This window comes from Zonotrichia albicollis, chromosome Z (assembly GCF_047830755.1).
Source record: "Zonotrichia albicollis isolate bZonAlb1 chromosome Z, bZonAlb1.hap1, whole genome shotgun sequence".
NCBI lineage: Eukaryota > Metazoa > Chordata > Aves > Passeriformes > Passerellidae > Zonotrichia > Zonotrichia albicollis.
Genome location: NC_133860.1, coordinates 53173590 through 53189614, shown reverse-complemented (window position 1 = coordinate 53189614; position 16025 = coordinate 53173590). Strand labels below are relative to the sequence as shown.

The 16025-nt window shown below is 36.0% G+C and overlaps 1 protein-coding gene across 9 annotated transcripts in view; it reads right to left on the bottom strand.

Annotated features, from left to right (window-relative positions):
- Positions 1–3002: 3002 nt before the first annotated feature.
- The window catches only part of CEP78 (centrosomal protein 78), a 35684-nt gene continuing 22661 nt past the window's right edge, over positions 3003–16025 (bottom strand). For 8 of the 9 annotated variants that reach the window (XM_014270885.3, XM_014270884.3, XM_014270882.3 and 5 more), the window contains 7 exons: positions 15827–15962; positions 14862–14907; positions 13689–13835; positions 8968–9045; positions 7099–7265; positions 5113–5266; positions 3003–3822 (listed from right to left, as the gene is read on the bottom strand). In XM_014270885.3, coding sequence (XP_014126360.2) covers positions 3295–3822; positions 5113–5266; positions 7099–7265; positions 8968–9045; positions 13689–13835; positions 14862–14907; positions 15827–15962 — 1256 coding nt within the window. In that variant the 3' untranslated portion in view covers positions 3003–3294. The remainder of the gene's footprint in view (positions 3823–5112; positions 5267–7098; positions 7266–8967; positions 9046–13688; positions 13836–14861; positions 14908–15826; positions 15963–16025) is intronic. The other variant, XM_026796626.2, reaches the window with a different exon arrangement.

Below are 16025 nucleotides of genomic sequence, written 5' to 3'. Positions count from 1 at the left end.
TAGAAGCAAGATCAAAAGACACAGGTGTCTCATATAGGCTTTTTCCAGTATTAAATCTGAAGTACCTGTGTAGGCCTAGACAGGCAATTTAAAACTCCAGTTTGGCTAGGAAAATGGTATCCAAGGTAGTAAGGAGTAGTGGAAGCAATCAGAAATAGTGTAGGTTGGGGATTCAGGTCATGAAGCCTGCCTACTACTACAGAAAGTGCTTCAACATCCTGCCAGATCAGTCTTGAATCCTAACTGTGTGGCACAAGGGAAATTAAAACTTTGGAGTTAAAAATGTACTCAAATGCTGACACAAAGAGCTAGAAACACTATGAAACACTATGAAAATAGAAACACAGCAAGCTACTGCTGGTATCAGCTCAGAGCACTGGTGGAAGTACCAGTATTGGAGTTTCAGTTCTCAGGAGTCTTATCCTGACCAGAAGGGTCAAAAATAGCAGCTCCCACGAGATCAGAGGACAACTCCACTGGAAGCCTTGTCACCGGGAAGCTTTAGAAAACCCTCTTCATACCGTGCATTGATGGGAAGTATATAAAATTGGAAAGAATGTATAAATGTGAAATTTTTGCTGTGGACAAGGGATCATTATGCTTTTGCAGATGGAAAGAATAAAGAGAAACAGTACAGGTCTCATTACAGTTTTGTTTGTATTGGATTGAGATTTCTCCTATTTTAGTATTTTGCCAGCAGCAATTATGATTTCATGTTTCAATTACATCAAAACCCATGAATTCTATCATGGAATCATACCAATATTCATAGTCACTCAATATAAGCTTTCAAAACCACAATTTCCAGGAATGCTTCTGATTTCTACCATTTGACTGAGAATTTCAAGTGCCACAATTTCAAGTGCCATCAGTCCATGCAGATGAACCTGGATTTGTGTAATTAACACAAAAGCAAAGAGAGCAGTATTTATTATGATGCATAACTGGAAAAACCAAGACAGATTAAAAGTGTAAATAAGTCTTCAGAGTTTTCAATGAACTTTTATTAAGTTCATTGTGACTTCATGTTATGCTGGACAGCAAAACCTTGATCAACTACTGCTGGAAAAGAATCAGCTCACTCAAGGAGAGCATACGTACATGAGTTCTGTCTGGTACCACAAATGGACGTCATTATTAAAAGATAAATAATGCTGACTACATAGCAACCTGGCAAGCGTTTCAGGAGGCAGCTGGGATGTCTGGTCCAGCAAACTAGTGAGATGAGCAAATTTTGGTGAAACCTTACACTTTGGTGGTTCAAACAATGGTTTGGGTCTATTTATTTTGTTTTTCAGAGATCGAAGTCCTGAACTGTGAAGAGTAGGTCTTCAGAAGACTAAGTGAAAAGAGAAAAAATATTGAGCTTTATGAGTAAACAGTAACATGTTCTCTAGCAAATAGTTGGCCTATTGATTTCAAGCTTTTAGGTCAAACAAGAACACAGACAATTATGTAAAACATTAACTAATAGCAAGAGAATGAAACTGTTTCTATTCCAAAACTCAGGGTAGAAAATGGTTTCCCAAAAATTTAAAATAAAAATATTTTTTCTTTTTATTAGAATACTTCATTGTTAAATATATATAGAATATATATGTTTATATGTGTAAAATACTTTTTGTAAATGAGTTTTTAAATTGTTAGAAAAAACCTTGGAAGTTCTGATGTATTCACGACACCCTCAAAAAAAATACTTCTCCCCAGGCAGCTTCAATCAAATGTCTCTGCCAATTTCAGATCCAACTATATATAAAGTATGCAGTACAGATTCTTACAGTGAGAATGCAATACCATAGCAGCAGTAACACAAAGAATCCTTCATGTTTCTGATTTGACAGGAAAAAAAACATTAAGTTTAAAAAAAAAGGTTAATCCACTGAAAAAAAGTATGCCCATCTAAATTGCAAACTGCTTGGTCAATTTTGCTTTAAAAGATGATTTTTGATGTAATTCACACTCTAAATGCAAATATTGAAAAGCAAGTATTTAACATGAAAGATACTAAATATCACCTGCTTTTGGGCATGTAATATATAAATTATTCTAAGTTCTTCATGGTATTTTTAGGGACAAGTAACAGATTCCTAACTCCTAACCTCACAAATAAAACACTTCTGAATTTATAATTTTATCCAGTATTTCTCAGTGATTAGCTTTAGAATTTTACATTTTAAAAAGGGAATAGGTAGCTTTTTACTGCTGAATATTACAGATTGCAAGTAATTGTTCAGTCAGACAAAAATCACCAAGAATGAATGAAAAATCAGACAAGCAGTTGGGAAAATATGTGAAAAATAACAGATTAATATATTACCTTCTAATATTCTGAAATGACAAAGTCTGTACAAAGAACATACTTTCATTGTGCAATTATTTGTGCAATACTGCAATAGCTAAGGTAATCTTGTGCTATTTGCTCTGTAGGATTGAATTTGAGGATTCATGAGTTTTTTCATATTTGTCACGCAACTGGAGTCAGTAACTTCTACAGATCCTATGTGTTCCAGAAATCACATAGCAGATGACTGAGTGAAAAATAGTTATGGGCTGCTTTTTCTCCCAGTTCAGGCTAAATCATCCTGTCTAGTTCCTGTATGTAACAAGTATATTCTAGTTCAGAAGCAGCAAACCAGCTGCCTGTGCACAAGGACAAGAACAAGATGCCGGGACTAAATCCCAGAGTTTTAAAACAGTGATAATTCTCTTAGTTTTACATTCTCACATTTCTCTAGATCCTGAGAGCAATCTGAGTTAGACTACACATCCTCCAGAAGGCCCTTCCAGCATGTGCTATTCTATGATCTACAGTCATAGCACTAATGATGGCTGTATTTAAAGGTTTCCTATAGCAATGTTTATGGGCTCATTTTTGACTCTGAAACTTCTGCTAATTTTTGGAATGTCATACTCACACACTGTTATGCAGGAATTGATGTTTGCCCCAAAACCATTTCTGCACTCCCACTGAAATACACTGAAAATAAACACTAGGAAAAAACTGTATTCAAATTAACTTTATTATCTCAAAAATCTGTGATAATGAAATCTGTATGTTGAGTCCCTCGTGCGTAGTACAAACTCATGGGTACCATTTTAGCTGCATCACATGTTTTCAAAACTAAAAATCTAGCGACAAAGAATGTAAGCATGTAACAGGAATACTGAGCAGTATGCAATGCTTTAAAAAGTCCAAGTCTACAAAATTTTACAAAAAAATTCACTCATTATACTGAGACATCCAAAACATAATCTTGCAAGTGCAAAGAACAGTTCAAACATTTTAGAACCACTTCAAATGCTGTTAACACTTGGTATACTTTCCTGTATTTCAGAGACAGATCCTACAGTATCAGTTCCAGAGCTAACACTTACTGTCTGCAGTCTACTTTTGTCTCCTCTCACTCTGTTACTTGGAGCTGCTGTTTCATTTGCTAGAGGAATGTGTTTCTTAGAGGAATAATTTTTGCTTTTTTCACCAGGAATACCATTGGATATTCTGCTATCATCACTTCTAATTTGTACACTGGAATCAGCAAATGAATGCAGACTGGTAGCCAACTGCCTTGCTGAGTGATGTCCTTTTACTTGTTCATTTTGTTTGACTCTTCTCTCAGATAATACTGGAGTACTACTTCGAGGATTATTCTCTTTATTTTGGTTAATTGTTTGAGCTTCATTTTCCCTCCACAAACCTGACTGGTACTGCTGTCCAGCAGCCTGAAGTTCTCTCTTTTCTTTAAGTGATGAAAAGGCATTATTCACAACCATCTGGGATTGAAATGTGCCAGGAAGAGGAAGTTGGATGTCTCCACCTCTGTTCTGAAACAAAAGATTCCAATGAAAAGACAGGCAACTAGAGGAGAGGGACAAGAAAAAAAAGAAAGGAAAAAGGAAAAAAAAGCCGGTTTTGAAACTGCCACATATACTGGAGTCTGCAGAGCAAAATAGAGTCTTTACCTAATAGACGTAAGAGACAGAGTAATAGCAATTGAACGATCTTTATCACCTTCCAAAACAGATTTCTGAAGATTGTTAGGGTGATAATGACACAGAGTAGGCACATTACAGTTTCACATCTAGCTTCAAATCTATACCAGAGATGCATCAGTTAACAAAAGCAGCCAAAACTTAATCACATCTATCATCCCAAAAAACCTGCAATTCTTTATGTTTACTAGCAATTCACAGCAGTGTAGTTTCAACACTCTATACCACAACACCTACCTGTTACAAGAACCCAAACTAATCACCAGTATTGGGAGGCAAGAACAAGAGTCTTCAAACTGCAAAACTGAAAATTCTCTCCACACTGTTAAAACAACCCCCAAATTTTTAACATTACATTTAAGGATCTCATGTGTTCTTGAGGAAATTAAAATAGAGTAGGAGACTTTGGATATAAGAAACACACTGGAATGTAGACTGATTCTTGGTACAACAGTTTTATTCAATTTGGACATAGCTATAGGCCTCCAGTATCTAAATTTTTAACAGCCTTTAAAAAAGCCTGTTTTTTTTTTTTTCTTTGTTACAGAAATTTTAATATCTCCTTTGAAAAATCCGCATGGTTTACTATTAATTCACAGAGTAGAAGGTCAAACTTTATGCAATATTTACAAATATTACAAATTTGTAGTTGCCTGAAGCTCATGTCATGGCCGCAGAGAAATCTAACAGGACCGGACACATACACTATAATTACTTACAAGAAAATTTATGATTTTCAGTAGGTACATTGTATAGCCTTTCCTATAAGACCAGGGTTCTTCAAAATACTATACTTCATTAGTAAATGTTTCTAAGAAACCTTATCATGGTATTTTCCAATTTGAATGGATGCATTCCACTACTGGAATTTCCTATTTCAGACAAGGAAACAACAGAATTATCACCAAAGCTTAATATGTTACAAAGTACTGCAGTTCATGCTCCAAGTGGTAAACACTTTAAAAGCTTACACTAATCACCGAATTATTATGATCTGTATAAATGCAGCTACAGCAAAGGGTTGCAGTAATAATTTCAAGAATCAGAGGGGGATTAACAGCTAAAAAGTACATTAAAGAGTATAAAGTAGAATTGCCTCTAGCATTCCTTATAAAGACTTACTTTGTTATTCTCGGTATGTTCCTGTCTTTCTTCTTCAAAAGACTTCTCCTTTACCACGTTCACAGGCTTACTGAGAGTAGCATTCATTTGTGGATGCCCCAAAATACCAAAATCTGATTGGTCTATCCCAGCTAATACAGCAAGCTGTCCAAGCCTGTAAGGTAAATGTTTAATATAAAATCACTATTTTTATAAATATATATATAAACTATTCTTACTTTTTGAAAGACTCAACATTCAAAACCAGAAGCAGAATCTGTTAAAAGCTTTGAACATAGTTTTCTATTACTTTAAGTGAAGCTCAGAGTATCTTAACTAAGACAAAAACAAGCAGCTGAAGGTATTTTCTTGTCTTTGCACAAATTAGCCTGCAGAATCAAAACAAGTGTTACAAGGCTGAGAATGAAGTTCTCTAGTTAGCACTGAACTCAGAGCAGCATACTGGCAATGAGATTCCATGTCAGGCAGAACAAAGATTAAAACTCTGTCCATTCAAGCAGAAATTGATGCACATCTCCAAATCGCATAATTTCTTGACATGTCAATGTCAAGCTTCACAAATACAATGATATTGGGTCACCTGCCAGCTTGTAAGTTGGCCAAATCAATCACATGTGGGTTTTCAGCCTCAGTAAAAAGCTGCAGTCATTAACTGATAGCATAGCATATGATAAAAAGAAGCTTACTGAGAAGAGCATTCTTCATGACTGGGATCCTGTAATGCTCAGTGAAGATCCTTATTTACTATGAATAGACATAGGGCTGATATAACGAAACTTTTTTCATGCAGTGAAATTGCATTTTTCCCTTCCTGAGAAATCTGAAACTCCTGTAGTAATGGCAACTCTACAAACCAATTGTCACAAAAATTAAAACAAAGCCTCATGGTGAACTTTACAGTAAGTGAGAATCATTGAATCATGGAATAATTAAAGTTGAAAATCATTGAATCATTAAGGTTGAAAAAGACCTCTTAATATTATCAATTCCTGCCTTTAATCTAACACTGCTAGGTTCATCACTAAACCATGTCCCCTAAGCACCACATCAAGATGTTTTCTGGACACTTGAAGGGGTGGCCATTTCACCACATCCTTGAGCAGCCTATTCCAATGTCTGACGACACTCTCAGGAAGAAATTTTTTCTATGTCCCTTCTAAACCTCACCTAGCTTAACTTGAGGCCATTGTCACCTAGGTCCTGAGTTACATCACTACAATTTGCAAGTGGGAGATAGGGAGGGCAAATAAAGTCTTCTATGATCTTCTCTGAATCCACAAAGTAGACTACAATGCATATTCATATCATTCCATTCTTGTGGATGAGACTGCCACGCTTGGTCATACAAACTTTACAAGCTGGGTTCAAGCTGAAATTCTTTGAAAAATGGGAAGGATGAACCATCCTCTGACAAATTGCAAATACAGTGGTAATACAAATTTCAATCAATTTTCTGTAGTAGTAGTACTACTACTACTACTATTACTACTAGTAGTAACAATAAATACAGACTTAAAATACAAAGCCTGGAGATACAAATCCCATGTAGATTTCCATACTTCAGTTTGTGACTGGAGAGCACAAGGTAACAGGACACTGTCTGAAGGCAGTTCAACTGCATTTTGAGCCTTTCATATTGTGGGAATGTTAAGAGCCAAAGGTGATTCACTAAAGACCTGGAAAGAGGCTTTAAGAGAAGCTTTCTACTCTTTTGGAATAGGCTTCTTGAAAGCCTTTCCTGAAGACAGATGCATGAACTTAGCTGAACAGTACTTAGATCATGCCTTTGCCACTAGGAAAAGACTAAACAATAGGTAATTTATTTAAACATTGGTCATTTATTTTAAAAATGGCTAATTTATTTTCCTTTGCTCTCTCAGACTACACACCTAGAAATCTGGCAGGGTAGCAGGCAGCATACTTCATTGTGAGGATAATTTTGAAAAGATCTCAGGAAAAACAGCAAGACTAAAAGTGACAACCTACCCAGCATCTTTAAGGAGGTCTAAAAAAGCATGAAACTTTTGAAAAGAGTTCTCAATGCTGCCTAGAACACCTTCATCTTCCAAAATCATGTTGGTTACTGACTGTGCATGAAGAACCTCGGATAGGGAGATATTTAGACTCCTTAATCTTGCATTTTCAATTTCCAGCTATGCAGGGAAAAAAAAAAAAAAAAGAAATTTCTTTCATTTTCAGTTTAAAAGACCCCAAAATATCAAACCTCACCTGTGTGCCTAAACAGCAGCATCACAACTGATGTAACAAGATGCAGAGTTTGCTGTACCACACACTTTCAGGGCACTGTTGCATGAGCTCTGTGCAGGTCTGCTTATCCACAGATGCAGTTCTATGCTTCCATAGATATTCCTGCAGGCACTCAAAGCCACTGGCTTAGCACTGTCTTCAATATGTACAGAATGTTACAGATCAAGTACAAGCGGAAAAATTTAGCTTCCATATTGTTTTACTTTGTATGTATTATATGACATGTTAACACCAAAGAATTTATTTGACCATTAAAAACTTTAATGAAGGCCAATGCCCGCCTTATATTCACCCCTCTATATTGGGGGTATTATGCATACTACTGTTAATTCTCCCCTGCACTGTGCATCCCAAAACTGAAAGTTTAAGATTATTCAATCTTCTCCACAACGACCAGTAATCAAATTGATGATGAAACTGAAAACTGCACGATCACTACAGGATATACACGGTTTTGTGTTCGAGGGAAGCATTAACTCACTCATTGAAGATTACAGCTATGCAATCAAGTACTAACACAGGCTTTCTGTCTTTTATTTTTTATGAGAGGATGAAAAAATTACAGATTTTGAAGTGCACTGTAGGTGATAAATAAGGAACAAAATAAACACTTTTAGAGATTAATGCTACTTGTTTTATTCCATCTCCTGGTTCACGGTGCTAAATCCAACCAGCCTACCCTTGACAGAGGAAGATTTCTTGTAGGGGGTGTTCAGCCTAAAAAGCTTTTAAGGATCTAAACAACAGACAGGTAGCAGAGCCCAATGGTGCACATCATATTACAGGAAGATGGGGATAGTCACACAAGAGGGCTACAATCTGTCTTTGAGAAGTGGGGAGTTCTTTGTGGGTATCTGCTGTGGGGTATCACCTGTTGCTAATATTTCAAAGGATATCACGGCTTTCACTTCCCCCAAATCACATGTAAGGACCAAATCCCTTTGCTTACACTACCTTACACTCAACTACATAACAAGAAATTCTGTTTATTCATGCAGAAGAATATTTTTAGGTCAGCAACAGCAGAGGGGAAACAGACCTCACAATTCAACTGTGGTAAGTTGTTCAGTTTTGTCAAAACTGAACTGCACTTCACAACAAGTGACATGCAGAAAACCATCCAATATGGTTAATGCCTGCAGAAATAAAACTTAAAAATCAAAGGTACAGAATAAACCAAACTGAACAACAGTTGCGACACACAGCTTTCAGCACAAATCATGGTTAGTGAGTTGGGAGACAAAGAACTATCTATGTGTACATACTCCAAATAGATTTAATCACTTTCTTGAGAAAAGCAAGTATCAGGATGTCCCAGATCATAAGTGTTTCAGAAAATGAATAAAACACATTGAAAGAGCAGCTTGAGCTGGAGTTCAAGGCTCTGGAACAGAATCAGTAGAACAAACATTACTAAACACAGATTTCATCACTGCCCTTAAGAACAGTAAACGATCCACGTGACTTTGAACTGAAAATCTGGAAGTTACCACATTAGCAGTCATTGATAATTACCCCTAAGCAAGTGCATTCTCTGAGCAGTGCCTCCTTTAAAAGTAAATATCGTCAATAGTTAAGTATCTTTACCTCTAGTAATCGTTCCTCAGCCTTTACTCTAGCTTTCTGTTCTTCCTTTAGTTTTTCCATGCATTCTTCCAGCTCCAACTACCAAAACACAGATAAACTATAATGAAATTTATCTCAAAATGTCAGATTAACATGCAATAAGAAAAAACTTAACAGCTAGCAAATGGTATTCCAAACATACCTTCTTCAAAAATACAAGACAGAGGCCTACCAGTAGACCATCTAGGATGCAAAATATTAAGACAGAGAAGTAGAAGTAAGTGTTATTCACTTAACAGATTTGTAAGACTGCAACAGATCACATCAAATTACAGTCCAAGTCTTTTTGGTCTATGACATAACCATCAAGAACATATGTTCTTCTCTACTTACCCTTCATTTTTTCAAGCATCATCTTTAACTAAGTATATTTACATCATAAAGCTCAAATTGGGCTCTAACAAGAAATCCTAAGCAGCCATATCTAGATTTTCCAACTATACTCCTTAGCCAGGATTTTATTCCTTCCTTTATCCCTTCTTATAATTGTAAGAATACAAAATTCTGAAGAACTGTACTCTAAATAGTCAGAATGCTAAATTCTGAAATGTAAGAACTGTACTCTTTCTAATTGGTTTCACTTAGCCCTTCAATAAAAAGCTTTTCACAATTCTAAGGTTAGTGTTGAGTTAACAAGAATAAAAACAAATGCAAAACACCTAATAAAATTTATTCTAGTCTTATTCATAAGATGCCTAAACTTGTATTTTAATTAAAATCTCAATTTCAGTAAGAGCAGTCAAGATTTGCAATACCACATTTTCTTGCATCCCAGCTGAGCATTATTGTCTTTAATTACAGCATCTGAACTAGAAAAACAAGAAAGAATTTTTGTTCTTGTACACCTTAACAATCTTCTGATTTAAAAGGTGAAAACTGTTTGAATTATCACACTATTCTATTTTTCAGAGATTAGACTACACAAATTAACAGTATACAAAACTTCTCCATTTCACTTTGTGTACAAGCACATACACGTAAAAGGACACTGCATTTTGTACGCACCATATCAACCAGTTCTAAGGATAATCAAAGATTCAAGTAGTACTGAAATAGTTTGTTTACTAGTAAAAGCTTTTCCAATGCATACTACTGCACTTCATATAAGTAACCAACTGGGAAAACTAGTGTGCAACAGAAAGCACAGTAAAAATAAACCTTCTACAAATGCAAAGGTGTTATAAGTTGCAAGGTACTTTTGCAACTGGTTCCAAGATGCAGGTTCTACACCCACTCCAAGTGATGACTACCAGTCTGTCACTATTCCACTGAAGCCCACTCCTAAAATCCCTAGACTAGTATCAACGGAGCAAACGCTGCAAGTAGAAAACTATAGTCATATTTTTATCACACTCCTATTTGAGCATCAAAGCAGATTTAGCACTATGTCTAACCTGCAGGCACAGGGTGGGGGGCAAATATCTAAGGAGAACCATCCACAAATATCATAATCTTACTGCCATCTATCTTTGAAGATGTGGAAATAATTGGGAGCTACAAAACCTCTACTTACACAGAAGCACAGCACAGAAAGTAGAAACCGTAATGTTCTGCACTGACAACTTGACAGTCCCCCAGCCTAGCTTTGAAGACCAGTATTAGCTATCACAGACTGAAGAATTCTTACCTTTCCATTTATAGTGCATGTGCACATGTATAATCATTCATATTTTGAAGTTTCTAGGATGCAGGCTAGAACTCTACTTTAGAAACCATAGCTCTCTAGTATTTTTGTTGTGGATGGATTTTAGATAATTTTAAAGATGAAAGCGCCTGACCTTTTTCTTCAAATTGCTGATTTGTAATGCTAAAGGTCAATGGCTTAGACAGTAATCAAATTATTACAATTTTTTAAACAGAAATGTAGATGTTTTGCAGTGATGTTTAAACTTGATTTATCACACTCTATATGTACATAGTATTTCATGGTTATAGACTGAGTTCATAACAAAACTGAACACTGCAATTGCATCTCCTCATAAGCAGTAGCAAAGCCAGCATTTAAGGAAACTGATTTGTCACCATTATGTTACAACTATATGTACATTTTAATCTTTGATTTGCTTTCAAGAAATTCACTAGTTTACACAACCCCCTAGTATCTGTGAAGAAAAAAAATATTAAAATTGATATCAGAGAGGTAAATGTACATCCAAGCTACAAGACTAAGCCTTCAAGTATTACAGCCCAGAAGGATAACACTGATAGACTTTAAGATGAAACTGAATATCAAAAATAGAGGTAGTCCTTAGAATTACCATAAGCAGTATGTCTGGTTCAACACTAGACAGAGGTACAAAACTGAAGTTTAAAAAATTATATTTAAAAAAATTTAGTAACTGATCAGCCATGTTCTTTTATTTGACTGCATCATACTTTAAAAAAAGTTACAGTGTAATCTCTACTTCTTTGCAATTCACAAAGTAGTGAGATGTAGAAAGAGTTGCCCTGATAACTAATCAGGGGAAAGTTCACCAGTTAAATCCCTAGTTAAAATTTAAAAGTATGGGAGTTACCTCAAGTACATACTTCATTAAAACCAACTGTGACATTTGATTCCCTCTAGTGGAAGGAGAGAATATTTATCAATTATCAATTTTCATTTTTCATTTAAGCAGATACTAGGCTTTCACTAGCCAGGGCTTTTTTCTTTTTTTTATGAAAACACAACTAAATACTACTACTACTTATATTAAGTAGTATGCCTAAAGCCCCTTTTTCTGCAGAAGGATGTAGGGAAGTTCTCCAAAACTTGCATACTTAAGTGAAAGTCTGGTCCTTCAGTCACATCAAGAGATGCCTGGAGAGCTTTTTGTTGACAAAGCAGCAGTTTAAGGAACTCCCACCCCTTACTGTTTATTCCTACTCTGCATTCCCATTGTTGCTCTAACACAACTGGTAGTCCCATTAACTGAAAGGTCTGCTACCACCAAATACACTGGACTACTTTTCAGTTGGATTAGTTCCTCAAGGCATGTCCCCTCACAAGCCACTGCACAGTAACAGCTGTTTAATGACAGTCTTATGATCAGACAAATGTTAAAAAAGGCACAAGAGAAAAAGACTGAAGCCAGAAATGCAAAGGCTAAGAGAGAGAGGGAAAAGAGACAATTCAGCGGGGCCAATTTGATAGCTTGATTCTGCTGTAATGTGAAACCTGCTTTTTGTGAATGTAACAAAAACAACGGGTGAGGCACAGAATCAGGTGCAGATTGCTTAATTGGTGCTATCTGATAAGCAACCATGGCCTAAAAAAGTATTTTGGTTTTCAAATTCAGAAAGTCATGAAAATCTGGACCTTTACAAGCACACAAAAATCAAAACTTTGGGGTAGGTTACCAAAATTTGTGGGTTTCTCTACAAAGAAGTTGAAATTAATCATAAATTGTCTCTTCCTTATAGCTGCCCTACATGTAGTAGTACAGCTAACACCGATGTGTTAGCTGTGGTATGGTCAATATGACATCCTAGTGGTCAGTATGACAACCCTCCCCCAGAGCACAAAACACTGCATGCCTCTGCTGTGTCTTATGAATATAATATTCTTCCCTCTCCAAAAAGCAAGAATAAATACATCAAAAGCTTTCTGCAAGCACAGTAGTTCCTACATACAGGTTTTTGGAGCAATTTACACATGACATAGAATTCTATGACTTCAGACAAAGTGCTCTTGGTAAGAGTGTTGAAGCCATCACACAGCACAATGTCAATACATTGCACACTAACAGCAAAAGTTGCTATAAAACTAATTTCCAGCAACATGTGAAAACCTTGAACAAGAGTTCTAGGGAGAAGAAGGTCTAAAGAAAAAGTATACATCAGCTGAAAAGGCTGGTAGTTATTCATGCAGTATTTGTACAGTCCTTTTGCTTTCCACAACTCTATCCCACCCGAAACATTCCCACTACTAATAAACCTACAGCAAGTTAACTTAACTTCACTCCTCATACACAAAGACAGATATACAGTCCAATATTTAGACATACAAACAGCATAGTCACCCAGCATGGTGCTCTGACAATGACCTGCAAATCCAGACTGACTGTATATCTTGTTTACAGAAGTAATCATTGCTTTCTCTGAACAGAATTAAAATCTCAACACTTTAGACTAAAAACAGTTAACTCATTTATTCTGCCTGAGGGTGTTACCTTATAATAGTGCTAGATTACCTCAGCAGCATTACAGAGCCACTGATATACACCTTTTCTGCACCCCTTTCTTTTATAAGATTCCCAATCAAGATATTTGCACAAATAGTCTGTTTCACTACCAGCTAAGTTTTTTAAGTATCAAAGAAGTAGAAGGAATAATAAAAAGCAGATGAAAAAAGTTTACTAGGTTCAATTATAAAATGAAATTCAAACATTTTCAGCTATTTCTGTAATTATTTTTAAACAACAGTCATTTCTATATTTTAATTCTTAGAAATAACACTAAATTACTTTTATAAAGGAAATACTTGAAAGAAAATACTACAGGCAATAACATCAATCAAAAGATCTGTGTACTATGATGCAAGATTGGAACAGAGAAATTACACATACTGCAGCTGTATTAAGTTATTCTGAAATCCTGCTCCAAAACTGGTTATTTGTTTTATTATAATTTTCTGAATAAAACATAGTTTAACTTATATAATTTGTCTTTATGGAGTCTAAGGCACTGAACATGCTTCTTACCTGTAACTGTTGATATTGTGCTACATCAGTCTTATCATCTAATGATTTCAACAAACCAGTCTGCTGGACAACATCCTCTAAATCTTCTGTGTCTTCAGTTTCAGATGTAGAAGCACGTTCTAGTGTCACTTTCACAGGTACAGCTGTCTAGTTACACCAGAAAAGAAAACCATGCCCACTCATAGCATTACAATGTTTAGCAAAAATCAAGATTAAATCATATCAAAAGCTTAATTTAAATACAGTTGTTTCCCAGAGTCCTTTACAATGTATACACATTGCCCAGCCATACATCTATGAAATAAATTTGCATAAAACAATATTGAAAAAACCAATTCTATGTGTGCCTATGTTGAGTATTTGTGGTGAGGATTTAGCAGCAGAGTTACCCCTGCAAGGCACAGCCAGGACTGCCCCACACAGGACACAGCCAGTCTCAGCTGACCATTTGCAAGGCATAAAATGCCAGACAAGCACAAGAGGTGGGAACAAAAAGAGTGAGAAAAAGCAGAGGGAACATGAGGCTGGGAGCAGGAAGAGGTGTTCCATGGTGGAGCCAATACCCTCATTCCAGCCAGGGAAGACCTGTGTCAGAGCAGAGGGATGGGTCAAAAGTGCTGCTGCCCACAGGCATCCTATGATACCCAAGTTTTCCCAAAGGACTGCAGTCCATGGGAAGCCTACACCAGAGCAGAGGACAACTGGTGGCTTCTGCAGCCATCAGATCCTTCTGTGATAGAAATGAGATACAAAGGAGAAGGAAGACAGATGGGGTTTTTCTTCTCCTGGTAGAGCAGCTCACAGAGAGGTGCAAAAACAAGCATATAATCCAAATCCAAGTCAGGAAAGATGATGCAGAAAGCGTTCAGAGAAAAATGCTGTTGGGTTATTCCTACTGCCTATGGAGGGATTGTGCATATACTCCAACTCAGCTAGCTCCTAAGACTAAGAACCCAAAAAATACAGAGATAGAAATTGAAGAAAACTAACTATCAAAGAAGATTCAACCAAAGGCTGATGTAAACTACTTTTTTTTTACTCCTATGAGTGATAATCTTTAAAAGTATGTTCCAGTCTTAGCTTTCAGACAATGAGAATGTGTTGAGAACATTTTCCTCTTTTTTTCAGGCAGCTACCCACTAAAATAAAACCAGTGTGTGAGAGAAACAGTACCTGAATCTTCAATGGCAATTCCCCAGCACAATCCGCTGCCCTGCCTCTGAAGTTCAGAAAAAAAAATCAAAACCATACTTTTGAGGAAAGTTTATAATGCTCCGAACACAAAATTCTAGGACAGGTGAAGCAGAAAGAGTAAATAAACAGCATCAGACACTGCACTACATCCCTTTAATCCTCATTACATTCTCATTTTGATTAGTACTCCCTAGTTAATCATTATTTAGAGCAACACTACTGGATGCTAACATTAATATCTTCAATAGGCATCTTGCTTAGTTAATTATTTTGAACTAAAGTCAATAGGAGAATTTGGTGTTCAGTATTTTGAAAAACAAACTTAATTACCACAGTTGCAATATAGCATTAAGAAATTTTTTTTGTTTAAATAGTTATATAGTCTCCATTTTGAGAGGCCAAGATCTAGGGAATGGATTTAAAAAACTAAAACAAACAAGAATTGTTTCAAAAGACAGCTTTCATGTGTAAGTTTTTTTCAGTTTTATTTTAATTTACCGCTCTTAGATGATCACAATAATTATGCTGGTATTGAGTGGGGTGAAGCAGTAAAAAGAGGCAGGAAAATACCTAAGCACCGTGGACTGGATCTCAACCCAACTATACTAAAAGTTTAGAATGCTAAATGTGCCTCTTCAGCTATGATACATTTGATAAATCATAATTAACAAAAGAACAAGCAGAGAAGGTAGATTTGGTTGTGGTGGGGTTTTTTGCTGCATATGAGTGGGTATCATGCATTTTTGTGTATTTTAAATCCTTACTAGAGAAGAATTTATGTAAAATCCTCAAAATTTATATAAATAGAAAAAACTCTGACAACAGTTACAACATTCTGTGTATAACTTTCAAATCATATTTTAAAACGCTAACATTGCTCTCTACTGTATTTATCATGCAAATTTTATGGTTTAGTATTTTCTCTTGTACTATGAAAATCTCACCTGTATCTCTTTGCACGTTCTGCAGTCCGCCAAGGAAGGAAGCCCTTTGTGCCTGGTGGTAGTGGTTTTGGTGAGTAACTCTCTCTCACAGTAGAATTTTTCTTCCCAGGACTTACAGATTTTTTAGATGATAATCCTGAATTGAAGAGCAAGACCAGAAAAAAAGAGAATTCATGATACCTTATTATTCAAATGCGAA